We start from the raw sequence: 13,667 nt of genomic DNA on the forward strand, positions 1-13,667 counted from the left end.
TGAATACAATGGCTTTTAAAGTGAGTTACAGCTGCTTTTGTCAGACCTGGTGGAGCTTCTCTTGAACTACGGGGATACGAGTCAGCAGCTCAGCCCACTGAGTGTCGATTTGGCCCAAAGCTGTCCTCAGACCGGCCGTGTCTACTCTTTTCAGTCTCAGAAGCTGGTTGCCAGTGCTCAGCACAGACGATCGCAAAGATGACTTGGCATCGACCTCTTTGGAAAACTCCTATGAGAAAAACAAGAAGAAGAAGACGGGGACTTTTAAGTCGTTTATATACCTGATTGCATAAATGACAATGATCCCTGCCCTGAGTTAACGCTTCACCTTGTTTTGACATTTCTCTGAAGTGTTTGTGGTTTTATTTAGATTGTCATGTCTGTGTTTTAACCCTTTGGGCCATTCAAGTAGTTCATTACACAAAATAATGCACATATGTATATATATATTTATAACAAATTCAATACAATATATGAACGATTGTATAAAGTCACCGTTTTGACTATACTTTAGATTTTACCTCATATTTCACTGCAGCTACCATTCTGCTCAATCTGCCTCACTGTGATGTGGTTCAATTATGTTGAAGCCTATAGTCCTGGTCTCCTTTGTTAGTTTATCCTGTTTTCTTCTTCTGTCTTGAGCTGTTCCAAGTGACGAGCCTGCCTGTTATTTTCAGTGTTTCATTAAGTTTTAGTTAGATTTTATCAAGAATGTTTTGCATTTGAAATTCCTTTCAATTACCAAACTTGGGGAAATAGATACATGGTAGATTCACAATAGATGCATGGTACATTATTGTAGCTGAAATGGTATCTTAACATACCAGGAAGGCACAGAGGTGATCTCTGACAGTCTCCAGCTCCTGAGGAACTGTCACTGACTGGGTTGTCCAGAACTCTAGTCTGTCCAGAGCCGACTGCAGCCAGTGGCTCAACTCCGCTGACTCGCTCTGGTACCTGTAATTCACAAACATGCAGAATCAAAAATGAGCAATATAATAGCCAATACAAAATGCGACTGACTCAAAGAGCATTGTAAGGGCCTGACCTGCTCCAGTGCTTCAGTGTGGAGTCGAGACGGTGCAGCTCCTTGTTGACCTTGGTGGTGGACGACAGCCAGTGTTCTCCCAGCTGCGTCAGCTGGTTCTCTAAGTCCAAGCAACCGACGGACAGAAGGAGCTTTTTGCCTTCCTCCAGAACCTGATACAGCTGGGGCTGGTGCTCTGTCAGACTGGCCTTCAGACGCTACACAAATAAGACAAGGTTAAAATCTAATGTATGAGAGCAGCTTTGAAAAATACCGAGATGGTATTCTGGCATTTATTTGCATGGCTATTGTGCTGTCTGTATAAAGAAGCTGACCTGGTAGAGACCGATCCTTTCAATAAGTCTCTCCTCTGTCTCCTCCACCAGACCCACAGTGGGGATGCTGCACTCGACAGCCTCCAGTTGTCTACACAGAGCTTGATAGTCCTCCACGAGCCTGCTCCACGACTGTCAACGAGGACAGAGAAACAGGATTATTTTCCAAGTATGTCTGTGAGTTTATTCGTTGTCATTATTGAACTGAAGGAACTTGCACAGCTGCTTCTAGCTATAAAGCATAATTCTCACCTCCAAAATGCCCTCCAGCTCCATCCCCCTCCGGTGGGCCTGTTTGAGCACATTGTGGGCGAGAGCCATGGTTTCCTCCAGGGCCTGGCTTTCCCTCTGTGCCACTAAACCACACACTTTGCTATAAAACGTTTGGGTGAGAATCATATGGCATTCCAGGCCTTGGAAAAACTCCTGGATTGAAGGGGAGAAGGTTTCACAGGCAATGTTAGAGAATAAACTTATTACACAGATTTCTTTAAAAAAAACAACAACAAAAACTTTTCTATTTAATCACTCTACTTACTTTGTGTTTGTCCAGTAACATCTGGACCTCTATAACTGAGGCCACTGTCATCTTTTGATCAGCAGCCATCTTGTCCTGAGCTGTGTCCACCAGGTCATTGAGATCGTGCAGAGCAGCTTCGTACTGAGCCTTCAGCGACAAGCCATGATTCAGGCTGCTCCGTCTGCAGCCCACCATGAGCACCAGCTCCGCATATGCATCCTAAACAAGAGCATCAATATGTAAATCTTGGACTTTATCTATTATACTGTCAGAATGTTCAAGCTCTTAGGGACAGCATAGAAAAAGATGAAGAATTACTTGTAGTTTGAGTAGTTCCTGGCAGGAAGTTGGATCTGACTGAAGCGCCTCAGCCCTGCTCCTCAGCTCAGTGACTCTTTGTTCAAACTCTCTCAAACTGTCCTCCACCTCTGACAGCGCCTACAGAAAACATATTCAAGTGAAGTGAAAATGCAAAGCAAAAGTCCTGAAGCCTCCTAAGCACACCTATTTCCTGTGCGCGAGCCGCTGATTAGTAGCATACCTCTATCTGTTTGGATGCAGGTCTATCTGCAGTTCCAGCCATCTTCTGTAGCAGCTGGTGTTTGCTTTCAGTCAGGGCTGTGAACAGCATCCTCAGTTCATTCTGTCAACGTTCAAGATAAAAGTAGTTATGTTTTCATCAATCTTGACATTCACCACAATCTGAGCATATGTAAAATTAGATTTGTGATGCGACAGCGCAGCTTTAAGACCTGGAAGGTGGAGTGCTCCTGCAGCCTGTCCTTCATGCTGTCACAGTGCTGTTCCAGGGCCGAGTCCAGCAGGCCCATCCTCTCCTGGAGCCCCTCCAGCGTGTCCTCCATCAGAGCACGGTCCTCTGCTCCACACAGAAGGCCCGTTCCTGCACCCAGCAGGGCCCTGCACTGGTTCACCTCCTGGGTTATCTCCTTCAGCTGTTTATTCAAACCCTGAATACAGCAGAAGTCAGTGGGATTATTACAGTGTCACTATTTGCAATTTCTTCATCTTGACAAGCTGATTACATTCCTCGTGGGCTGTTCTGTATTAAAAAAAAACCTAAATAAAATGCTGTCTGTGGTTTGTTTTGACCTACCTCTATATTTGTGAGTTGTGTCTCTGTGTCGTCAGACAGCAGCACAGGGCCAGAGAGCAGCATATTCTCAGCAGCATCTAACCACGAGGAGCCTGCTGATACGGCTGCATACAGGTCCTGCTGGACTGCTGCACTGCCTGAAGATAATCCCAGCGTACTGTCACCACCTCTTGGCTGCAGAGACAATAAAAAGATTACATAGTCAGACAATTGTTTCAGTTTTTGATCAATCGTTACAATAGCATATCTAAGAAGTAAACCAAAACAACAAATATACTGTACTGCACCTCCTGGGCGATTCCTTCCAGAGCCTGACTGCAGGCCTCAAATAAAGCTCTTGGAGAGCGAGAGCCCTGGCCGGGCACCTCACCTCTGAGTACCACGGTGGGACTGGATAGCCGAGACCGGTGGAGGATCTGCACACAAAGAGCAATACATGCGAAATCATGAAGGTCACATTGATAGTAACATAACAAAGAATGTGAAACAATAAAATTATACATGGCTCGAAGAAGAAAAACACAGACACAGATATCTGGGCACATATCTCACGCAAACATTTTACTGATAAAAATAACAACAGTTCAACTGAATCAGTGTCAAGTTTGTGTACCGGACTCAGCTGGTCTTGTTCCAGAGAGTTGAGTGAGAGCTGCAGCTTTGTGCTCTGATCTTTATTTAGGTTTTCCCATCTCTGTCTTAGCTGGTCCAGAGGAGACAAGGACTCAGTCTCAAGCAACACTCCAACAGGGACGGAAAGTTCACTGTGGAAAAGAGGTAAAGATTTCTCTTTAGAAATTGTTCAGTTCACTGCAAAGTGGTGAGGTAACACAAATTCCCAGCCAAAAGAATCCCCACAGAAAACAGTTGAAAGATTGATATCTGATCTGAGGAGATACTTGATAAACATGACATACATAGCATGCCTACATCTAATCATAATATTATCCATCTTAATGCCCAGTGTGTTTGCATTTCCCTGACCAGAAACACACATTCTATTTTTTACCAATTTAGTGCACAATGTACCTGTCCCCATTTTGCGTCGCCTGCTGGCTGAGTAACTCCTCGCCAACGATGGCTACAGATTGCAGGAGTCTCCTCTGCTCAGCTACTTGCTCCTGCAGCTCCTGGAAAACAAAGGCAATGAATTAGATTGATCTGTTATAAATGAGGACTATTAATATGCAGTTAATCAAATGTAAGTGCAACAAGATTAGTAATATAACATAACTAAAAAGTTATTTGTAGTCAAAACATAAGCCCAGTTCCGTGAATATACAGTACATTGGAATATACATTGGACTATACACATGTTCAGCTTTATCGTACCCTCTGTCGAAGCAGACTATAGTGATGCTGTTGTGTGCGCGTTGTACGGGCCTGAGACAGCCAGTCCTGGACATTTGGACTCTGAGACAGAGACGAGTCTGGCTCACTGTCCTCCTGTTCTTGCAATGAACCCTGAGAGAGAGAGAGAGGAAGGGGGGGGGGGGGGGGGGGTTATTGTTATTGAACTATTTTTAACCTTTTACTTTTTAAGCCAATAAATACAAGGCATGCATAAAATTACTGAAAAAAGTACCTACACACACACACACAAACTAAAGATATTTTTCTATTAAACATAGATTGCTTTAATATTTAAGTTTATCAAACAGAGAAAAGACGATGTTGAGAGATGCTCAGATTAGAACGTTTTGAATTGTGAGACATTATAAGGAAAATGTAATATAGAGACATCACGATAAATAAAACACAAAGAACAGGGCAAAGAGGCCATGTTTTGTCATCAGAAGCACACCTGATGCAATGCATTTCAGGTTTGCATGTGATGAGTTAGCATCCTTTTTGTCAACTGCCTGAGTCCCATTGTGAGACACAGGCTGTTGTTGTCTCATGGTGGAAAACAGTGGACTTTTATGACGGAGCATGAAATGGCCTTCAGTACTTTTTGCACAATACAATAGCACCATTGATTCGGTAAACCCAATTCAACGTGACGCAGGGCAGCACAAGAAGAGATGGCATAGAAGCACTGAGGAAGAACAGCTGCAAAATGGAAAACTGCGTGGGTCCGAGCACTGGGGGCATGGACGTAGAGAGTATGACTTCATGGTGATGGAGCAAGGCGTGCATGGCCACTGGTCTCACCTGAATATCAACCTGCTTGTCCTGCAGCATCTGCTGCAGCTCCAGCAGGCTGTCTTTGAGGGAGTGCAGTTTGAGCGTGAGCTGCTCTGCCTCTCCTTTGGTCTCAGCGCGGCCCTCCAGTAACAAGCTCTCACTGTGGACTGAAAGCTCCGACAGGTACGACACCTTCTGCTCGATCTCAAACAGCATGTTCTGCAAAGACAATAGCAACACACGATACAGTGAAGTGGGTCAACCTCTAACCTTTCCTCACACACACCCCCACCCACCCGTCTCCAACTCTACCGGCTCCTGAGGGAAACAAGAGAAACATGGACCCTCCCTTTCCATGTCCAAACTCAGTGTGAAAAGGGTTTACACTTGTATAGACATCAAAGAAAGAGGGATTAAGGTTGTAACCTCGTGGTACTGATCGGGTCCATTGGGAAGAATTATAAAGTCCCTCCCTTGCTTCTGATGAATTTCCACTTTCTCATAGAAAAGCCTGATTTAGAAGGCTTCTGAATTTTTGACCCACAATGAAACAAATACTGGCTTAAAAAAAACAACATTACGATAAATAACAGGCAAGCAGAGGATGATCGCTATAAGATGGTTCAAAACTACAGACTGAGGAATCCTTTTTAGTGACCCAAGCCGTGAGCTTGGGTTTTAAGCTGCTTACTGAGAGTCGGTTTCTTACAGTATATAAGTGTTTAAATGAAAATTCGGATGATACGCTAACAAAGTCAGAGCAGTCAAATATGACTGAAGAGAAAACAAATAGTTTTTATGACAAACACTCCTATCCCAATGAGACGTTGAAATCCTTATTGTTTTGCACAAAGTGATTTTGTGTTTTTACCAAAACCTTTCATATTTCATGTCTGTCTGCTTCTTCTTCCCTGCTGGAGTTTGACCGCTTCAATTTTCTCTTTTCACTGCATTTCTTAAAGCTCATATCCTATCACAAGTTTTTGCCTTTCCAGTGCACATTTCCTGAAATAATCAATGCTTTCAGGCAGCTTTTACCCCCTGGAGATGAAGCCATGCAATGGGCAGGACCTTTAGACCTGAGCACAACAGGAGGCATATGTGAGCTTTAATCAGCTTACTGTCTCCCAGCTGCTACAATCACACTTCAAAATGCTGCTTTTCTTTGCTGGAGCAACACAACCGACATGAGTACTGCTGGGAAGCCAATTACACAGAGTCACAAGATTGATGCTCAGAGAAGAATAATTGCGTAATTCCAGTCAGCCAACTCACATGAGTTGTTCTTGTGGGATACGTGCAATGTTGATATTTGCAGACGAGGCTCTGTCAGTTTTCAGTTTAATCCTCCCATGACTGAAATTATATCCAGGCTGATGATATGTTTTGATTTTATGGTTGTGGAATTGGACAAAAATGCGGAACGAGTTAATGCTTCTGCACCCTTTTCCAAGATAACCTGGCTGCTCCAAAGACACCAATACTACAAGCTGCTAATATATGCAAACATTTGTTGCAGTAGTGTAATTTGTTGGATTTGTTTTATTACATTTTTTATTCATCCTATGATGATTTGTTTATAAATAGTTGCACTTTTTTTCTCCTTTGTGTGAAATAAAAGTAAGAGTCCACCAAAAAGCTAATTTTAATTCTTAATACAATTTCACATAACTTTCATTTATCAAATCAAGCTTTCTGATTAGAATGTGTGCAAAAGGATGACAACATCCTGTTTGAAATACCTGTTCAAATACAGTCGAAAGCTTTGAAAAAATCTGCATATGGTCTTCAAATGGTGAAAGGCTTAGATGTAAACAGTGATATAATACCAAGGCAATGAATGAAATGGTAGAAATTTCTATGCACCAGGCAGGTATTTTGATAGACTCCTGTTAATGAAACAAAAACATCTTCGTAGAGAGTGGATACATACCAAAAAGTTTTTCTTAGGTCAGTGGAGGAAAGCGGAGATAAAAAGAAATCAGTCTCCCAATCGTTCCGCATAGATGACGGCAGAAATGTCAGCCTTACCTGACAGTCAATGAGCTGCTCCTCCATATCCAGGTCTTCATTTTGGGGCCGAAGGGCAGAGCTGAGAGTGGCGCGAGTGCTGAGCAGCCAGTGGTCGAGCTCCTCAGCCTCACTGTGATAACGCTGCAGCGCCTGCTCCTGACGCTGCTCCTCCAGCTGCTCGCTGAGTTTCTCCTGCCGCAGTCAACATCATGAGCGTGTTATAATCACAGGAGCTTATACCCAATGTTGCTATCCGAGTATTGCAGCTCTTTGATTTCCCACCTCCAGCAGCTGTCGTTTCCCGGAGGCTTTCATTCTAATGGTGGCCATCCTTTCTCCCAGCACGGTGAGAGTGGACTGGAGGGCCAGCTGGTCACCAGCCTCCCCGTCACTGTCACTGTCTGCCAGCTCCTCTGAGAAACACGTCTGGAGCTCACCGATCTCATCCTGCAGCATCAGGATCTCATCCATCAGAGCCTGTGAAGAGCGGGGTCGGAAACTTGTGAGAGGTCGGTGGAAAAAAGAAAAAAAGAAAAAGAACTGCACACTGGGTATAAAAAGGGAGCGACTTGGCATCCAAAGAGGAAACGAAGAAGGTACTGAATAGAAGACAGTTCGACAGCAGTGAAAGAGGGTTCATCTCAAATGCCTGACACTGGTAATACAAAAAGAAACTGTATTGGCCACGGTCGTGATGTTGGCATAGCAACGGAGAACAGTGCCGCGCAGTCTGTGCAACCATTGCACGACCCAGTGCAATATTAAAGCACATTCTTCTTTTCCCACGGCAGGCTTGGTTTTTTTGGTCTTTTCCTCAAGAGATGTCTCTGGACTGACCCACAGATCACAGGACGGTTTCCACATCCTCTCACCTGGTGTGCAGCCATTTGGCTCTCGGGGGTCTTGGTGGGCTCCAGGCCCTCGTTGAGCGCACTCTCGATGGACTCCATCTTGGTGGAAATGGACTGGAGGGACTCCTGATAATGCTGCTGCCGCTCCAGAGCCTCGTACAGGCTTTTCTGCTTCTCGCTGATCTGTGACAGGAGACAAATGATAGCAACAACCGAGACACAGGTTTCATTGTTCATGTTTGCAGAGGTCATCTGATGTTGATTTTAGAATGTGGAACCTTTCAAAGAATATCAATCAAAATGGTGTTGTCACTGCTTTTGATGCACTTCTGATGGCGAAGTTCCACTCAGTAATGATCTAATGCTGATCACATTTATCAAATAAACTCTGACAGCAATGATAAAGAATCACAGATGATCCAATGATGAACCAACAGGTGGCCATGATGTTAAATGAAATATCAGTAAATCTGTCAGCAGGTTGAAAAGTCTGTTAGGAATCATATGATCATTGCATCAAACTTGACAGCAATATCTGCAACACCTACTTGCACCTGACACCTGAGACAGCATCCAATCTGGCTTCACACACACACTTAAACCAGCAGGGGGATGTGATGTTTGATCAACTACTGAAAATGTCAGTCAGATTTTGAATATGCCTCCTTTACTGTACTTGTACACCATAATGAATTCAGCGTTATTTAATTTAAGCCACAAACTGACAATAATTTGCCTTTTTGATACTTTTCATGACTTTATTGCATTTTTGGGGACATGCTTTAGTTTAAGGAAACTGATGTTGTGACTTACCACATTCTTGAGTGTTTCCCAGGATCTCTGTAAATCATCCAAATTGGCAGCGCTGCTTTCCATGGATGGATCGTACAGTTCTTGGATGGGTGCTCGGCTGAGTCCACCTCGACCCTGTGGCACAATGGCATCATGAGTGGGGGTTTCACCAACTATATAAGTCGGGTGTTAGATGATGATGTTATCAGTTCTGGTGATAAAGTCAGCATTGAGTTTGAACTGCAACATCAGGCTTGAATACACTACACATACTAAGACGTGCTACAATGTAAAACAGTGATTTTGAATTATGAACATTCCAGCTAAAACAGTCTTCAATCCATTCTTTGTTTATAACTAAAACTTCAAGATGCCATAATCAATGTGGAGTTTAAACTGAAATTCCTTCTACAGTTAGTGTGTTATGAGGTAATGGTTACTCGCTTTCTGTCAGGCTCCTCATATACTCATACATTGCCACATAGAGGCCATGGGCTGAAATTTAAGACAAGTAGTACTGCTTATTTGGAGATGTTTCATCTTGGCAACATCTAAATAAAATCAATATAAATTGGTTTACTCTTTAGAGCTGACATTTCTTTATTGCTACACAATATTTCTTTCAACAGGTGAAATCATTGTCACAACAACTGAATTGCAAGAACTCAGGATTCAGACTCAGACCAGGATTGTTTCCTTTCACAACAAATTATTGCTGCGTCATTGAAATCCAACTAGAAGTAACAGGCTAAACAGATAAATTACTTGATGAGAAAGCAGTTATGTTGAGAAATGACACATTCACAATCTGGTCACAGCAAAAACAAGTGGCAAATATAGCTTAAGCAAAGTAAATAAGCAAAAACAACACTGATTTTTAAAAAAGGGGGGGAGGCAGAAAGAGCACGATGCATCTCAGTTTCAAACATACATTGTGAAAGGTTTTGGGCATGTGGAAGTGAAGAGAATGGGAGAGGGTGAGAAAGGGGTGAGGGAATAATGCCTCCGGTGACTTGGTCACTTGTGTGCAGTTCTCTTGTTTGATAGAATTGCATATTAATACTTGACAGCCAAAAACCTCAGTAATGTATCACTGTTACGGGGTAATAAAATGTATTTATGAGAACTCAAGAACTTCAAAAACTACAAGCTATAAGTAACTTTTTAGGAAATTGTTCACAACCAAGCCATACTTAAAAAAGGGACCACACTATTATATAATCAACAATAGTTCTACCCCTAAAGCTAAAGGGGGTTTACTAACCTCTAGGACCACTCTGTCCACTGTATTGAAAAAAATATCAGTATCATATTACAACTCGAAGAAGACCAAGTCTAAATTTAGTTCAATCAGACATTAACATGGATGTTTCTGCATTACACATCAGGCTTGTTATGATGGAAACTGGATTTGTGAAATAGGTGACGACAGATGACGGTAGTACTGAGGCTGGGCAGGTGGGGTAGTATGGTGAACCTTGAGGGTTACCAGGATGGGGATCGCAGTACCTGGTTAAGAGGAGCGTCAGCATTAGCCCCCGGAGAGGGGGAGCGGCAGGCAGGGGGAGAGGAGACCTCGCTGTTGGTGCCCTCCTCCCCTGACTCCTCTGTCACAGGGGAGAGGAGTGTGTGGCAGCGGCCGGCTGTCATCTGACCACACGTAAACACCGCAAACACACACACACACACACACACACACACACACACACACACACACACACACACACACACACACACACACACACACACACACACACACACACACACACACACACACACACACACACACACACACACACACAAACACACACACACACCAAAGAAGCAGGTTTGGGAGTCCAAACAGAAGCCAAGCAGATCAAAAGGAGTGAGGAGACAGAAGGAGAAAAATAAAGAGGGGGACGAGAAGAGAGCATAAAATTAATGGAGGGAGTGCAGGTTAGGCAGACTGAGCACACACGTTGTTGATTCACCAGGTAGTGAGCAATCAAATAACATTGAAAGAAGACCCATTAGATCACATTACTGCTACAGACGTCATGTTTATAAAGCTTTTTCCACTGCGCAGCATTAAAGCCAGAGTAGAGTTGCTCTGTGCACATAATCAAAAGCCAGACTCCACTCAGCAGCAATGAGCCCCTTGGATTGTTTTCACAGGACACATCACAGTAAAGGAATGGCTTTTTCCGGGAAGTTGACAAACTCACACACAGAAAGTACACACACAGTGATTGTTCACACCGTACAGCCACTCTCTCATACTCTGTACAGTTAGTTTCAGAACCACAGGCACTTTCCTCTCCACACAGATGTGATTCATTTTAAAGTGACATGCAGACTTCGCACAGACTCAGTTTTGATGCACAATTAGATATTTCAGCAGGGTTTAATATTAACCCTCAAAAACTTAAACAAGGTCCAAGGTCCAAGCTTAAACAAAGATGAGCAAAAGCTGACAAAGCAACCAGCGGCTGAGGCTCGTGAATGCAACAGCAGCTGTCCTAGAAGTAGCGCAGTTGTCAGTGTGCCTGCATGCTTCAGCAGAGAGGCAGAGCTGAAATGTGAGCCAAGCCCTACTGGGCTGCGTTTTGGCAGTGAAAGCCGAACTTGGTCTCCTGACTCGAAACGTTGTTATATTGAGGACAAAAAAAATTCCCGGGCTTTCTGATGCAATACAATGAAATAAATAGCACCAGCATGCCTGTATTTGTGAGAATTTCACTGTTTTTCCACAGACAAGTTCACTGAAACCCCGTAGTAACAATGACAGTAACTTTTTTCTATCAGCAGCCCAAACTGGATTTATCACAAGCATTACAATACGCACAAACCTGCACATACATAACACACAAAGACACACACACACATATCCTGTTTCCTGGCCTGCTGAGACCAAACACACCACAAACAGCAATCAGGAAAGAAACTGATTCAAAACCAGAGCATCGAGGCAGATCGAGTGCATTTATATCCTGTATGTGCAAATATGTAAGACATATGAATGATCAAGCTCAGGCCGACATACAGGCAGGTAGACAAAGCTCATCTGAAGCAGGCAGGAACACAGGCATCAGCACAGTGGTAACTAAACTACTAAAATAGTAGCACTTCAGGTAAAAAAGAGAAGAAGAGCAAAGGACAGCTGATTTATTTTGGTGCAGAGTATATCACACATCTAAAAGAATAACAATAGAGAGGAATTTGGAACTTATCGAGGCCTTCCCATTTATATCTGTCATGAAACGCTACCAGGGAAGTGAGTTTTTCATTCATTCTGCAACAAAACACTGACCCCAAACTGAACAAACAATCGTGATTAACACCAAGAATTAGGAACCCTGCAACAGATGGTGGAGCCCCCTTACTTACATACTTATACAGAGCCCTGATCTGAACATCTTTGAGTCAGTCCTGGATTACATGAAGAGACAGAAGCCTAATTCCACAAAAGAGTTTTGACAATACCGACAAGTGACAGCAATCGGCCTTAGAAAGAGCATCTATGAGAAATGCTGCCTTTATAGAAGACGCGTCAAAAGCTGAGTTTAGTTGTTTTATGTTCTTTAGACGTGAACCTAACTAATCAATCTGGCCACAAATACAATACAAAGGTCTCAGAGAATTCCTCATTCTTTCTGTAAACTTGGTACTGAATTATAGGGACGTATATTTGTACGGATAAAACAGGCAAACAAGAGTCTGACCAGCACGGTACTCCAATAATCCAGTAATTTAATGAATAACTGAGGTATTTACACGACTGTGAATTCCTGAAGCACCTGTGGGAATGGAATGCTTGAGAATCAGAAGTTTGTACAGAAACGGTGAAGGAAATAAAAAGCTTGGACTCATGCAAACAAACAAACACAGACAGCCATGCTTTGTGTTTGTGTTTGTGTTTGTGTGTGTGTGTGTGTGTGTGTGTGTGTGTGTGTGTGTGTGTGTGTGTGTGTGTGCACACAGGTCCAAGAAAATGCTTTGCTACTCACCATGACGACAGAGGGATGTGCAGGAAGCTGCTTGCTGGATGCGGTGTTGATGTTCGCCATGGAATTGGGGATCTCCTCATCACTCAGCTCCTCCATGCCATCGGAGAGGCCCTCCACCTCGCTGACCGTCAGCAGCATAGTGGCGTGTTTGGCCTTCACTGTCAGCATCTTGCACTTGGAGTGGAGCGAGGCGATCTGCTCCTGGTAGCCACGGATCTTCTGGGCGAGCTCCTGTCAAAACATTCCCCAACAAAAAACAGAAAAACACCAGCACCCCCAGGATCAGGAGAGTGTGGTTCAGTCCACAACAGAAGATCAATAGTTCCTGGTTTGAAAAAGGTCCTGGAGAAAAAGGGGGAGGCTGAGCTGGCTCAGCGCCGAGTAGGATGCCGGTATGAGCGGAGTGAGTTGAGCGAATGCATTCTCTTCCCCCGGTCTCTAGCGTTTGGTTTATGACTGTGTAAGTGAAAAAAGAGAATAGCACTGCCTCTCTCTCTCTCTGTTCCCCCCCCCTCACTGTCTCTCTCGCTCCTCTGTATCTCTGAGCCAATCAGAGCAAGTCAGAGGCGGGTGACTCAGATCGGCGGTGAAGGCAGCAGACAGGATGTTTGGTTGAGACAAGAGACCCTGGCAGGAATAGTTCAAACTCCCTCAGACACTCCCTCTCGCACACATACACAAATGGCAAAGGAAAAACAGGAAGTGATCTCACTGCTCTGCAACCCCCTCCATCGCCTGTCGCTTCCCCTCCCCACCAATCCCCCGAGCAGATTCAGTTAACAAAAGAGAGCCTTGCTCAGGGAGGAAGAATGACAGAGATGGTGTCAAATTACAGCTACGCTATGGGCCGGGCCCAGCTCCTCCTCCCTCTTCCTTCTCCTCCCCCCTCTTTTCAC

The 13,667-nt window shown here is 43.9% G+C and overlaps 1 protein-coding gene across 1 annotated transcript in view; it reads right to left on the reverse strand.

The window, feature by feature from the left end:
• The window catches only part of syne1a (spectrin repeat containing, nuclear envelope 1a), a gene marked incomplete at its 5' end in the record, with an annotated part of 121,654 nt that overhangs the window by 25,259 nt on the left and 82,728 nt on the right, over window positions 1-13,667 (reverse strand). The window contains 21 exons of the mRNA XM_080490831.1: window positions 47-229; window positions 828-960; window positions 1,052-1,248; window positions 1,366-1,497; window positions 1,618-1,791; window positions 1,904-2,104; window positions 2,204-2,323; window positions 2,427-2,528; window positions 2,638-2,853; window positions 3,000-3,173; window positions 3,287-3,415; window positions 3,613-3,763; window positions 4,029-4,129; window positions 4,332-4,463; window positions 5,154-5,345; window positions 7,158-7,331; window positions 7,422-7,616; window positions 8,012-8,173; window positions 8,804-8,917; window positions 10,292-10,432; window positions 12,772-13,002. Coding sequence (XP_080346957.1) covers window positions 47-229; window positions 828-960; window positions 1,052-1,248; window positions 1,366-1,497; window positions 1,618-1,791; window positions 1,904-2,104; window positions 2,204-2,323; window positions 2,427-2,528; window positions 2,638-2,853; window positions 3,000-3,173; window positions 3,287-3,415; window positions 3,613-3,763; window positions 4,029-4,129; window positions 4,332-4,463; window positions 5,154-5,345; window positions 7,158-7,331; window positions 7,422-7,616; window positions 8,012-8,173; window positions 8,804-8,917; window positions 10,292-10,432; window positions 12,772-13,002 — 3,354 coding nt within the window. The remainder of the gene's footprint in view (window positions 1-46; window positions 230-827; window positions 961-1,051; window positions 1,249-1,365; window positions 1,498-1,617; window positions 1,792-1,903; window positions 2,105-2,203; window positions 2,324-2,426; window positions 2,529-2,637; window positions 2,854-2,999; window positions 3,174-3,286; window positions 3,416-3,612; window positions 3,764-4,028; window positions 4,130-4,331; window positions 4,464-5,153; window positions 5,346-7,157; window positions 7,332-7,421; window positions 7,617-8,011; window positions 8,174-8,803; window positions 8,918-10,291; window positions 10,433-12,771; window positions 13,003-13,667) is intronic.

This window comes from Lipophrys pholis, assembly GCF_963383615.2.
Source record: "Lipophrys pholis genome assembly, chromosome: 21".
Classification (NCBI taxonomy): Eukaryota; Metazoa; Chordata; class Actinopteri; order Blenniiformes; family Blenniidae; genus Lipophrys; species Lipophrys pholis.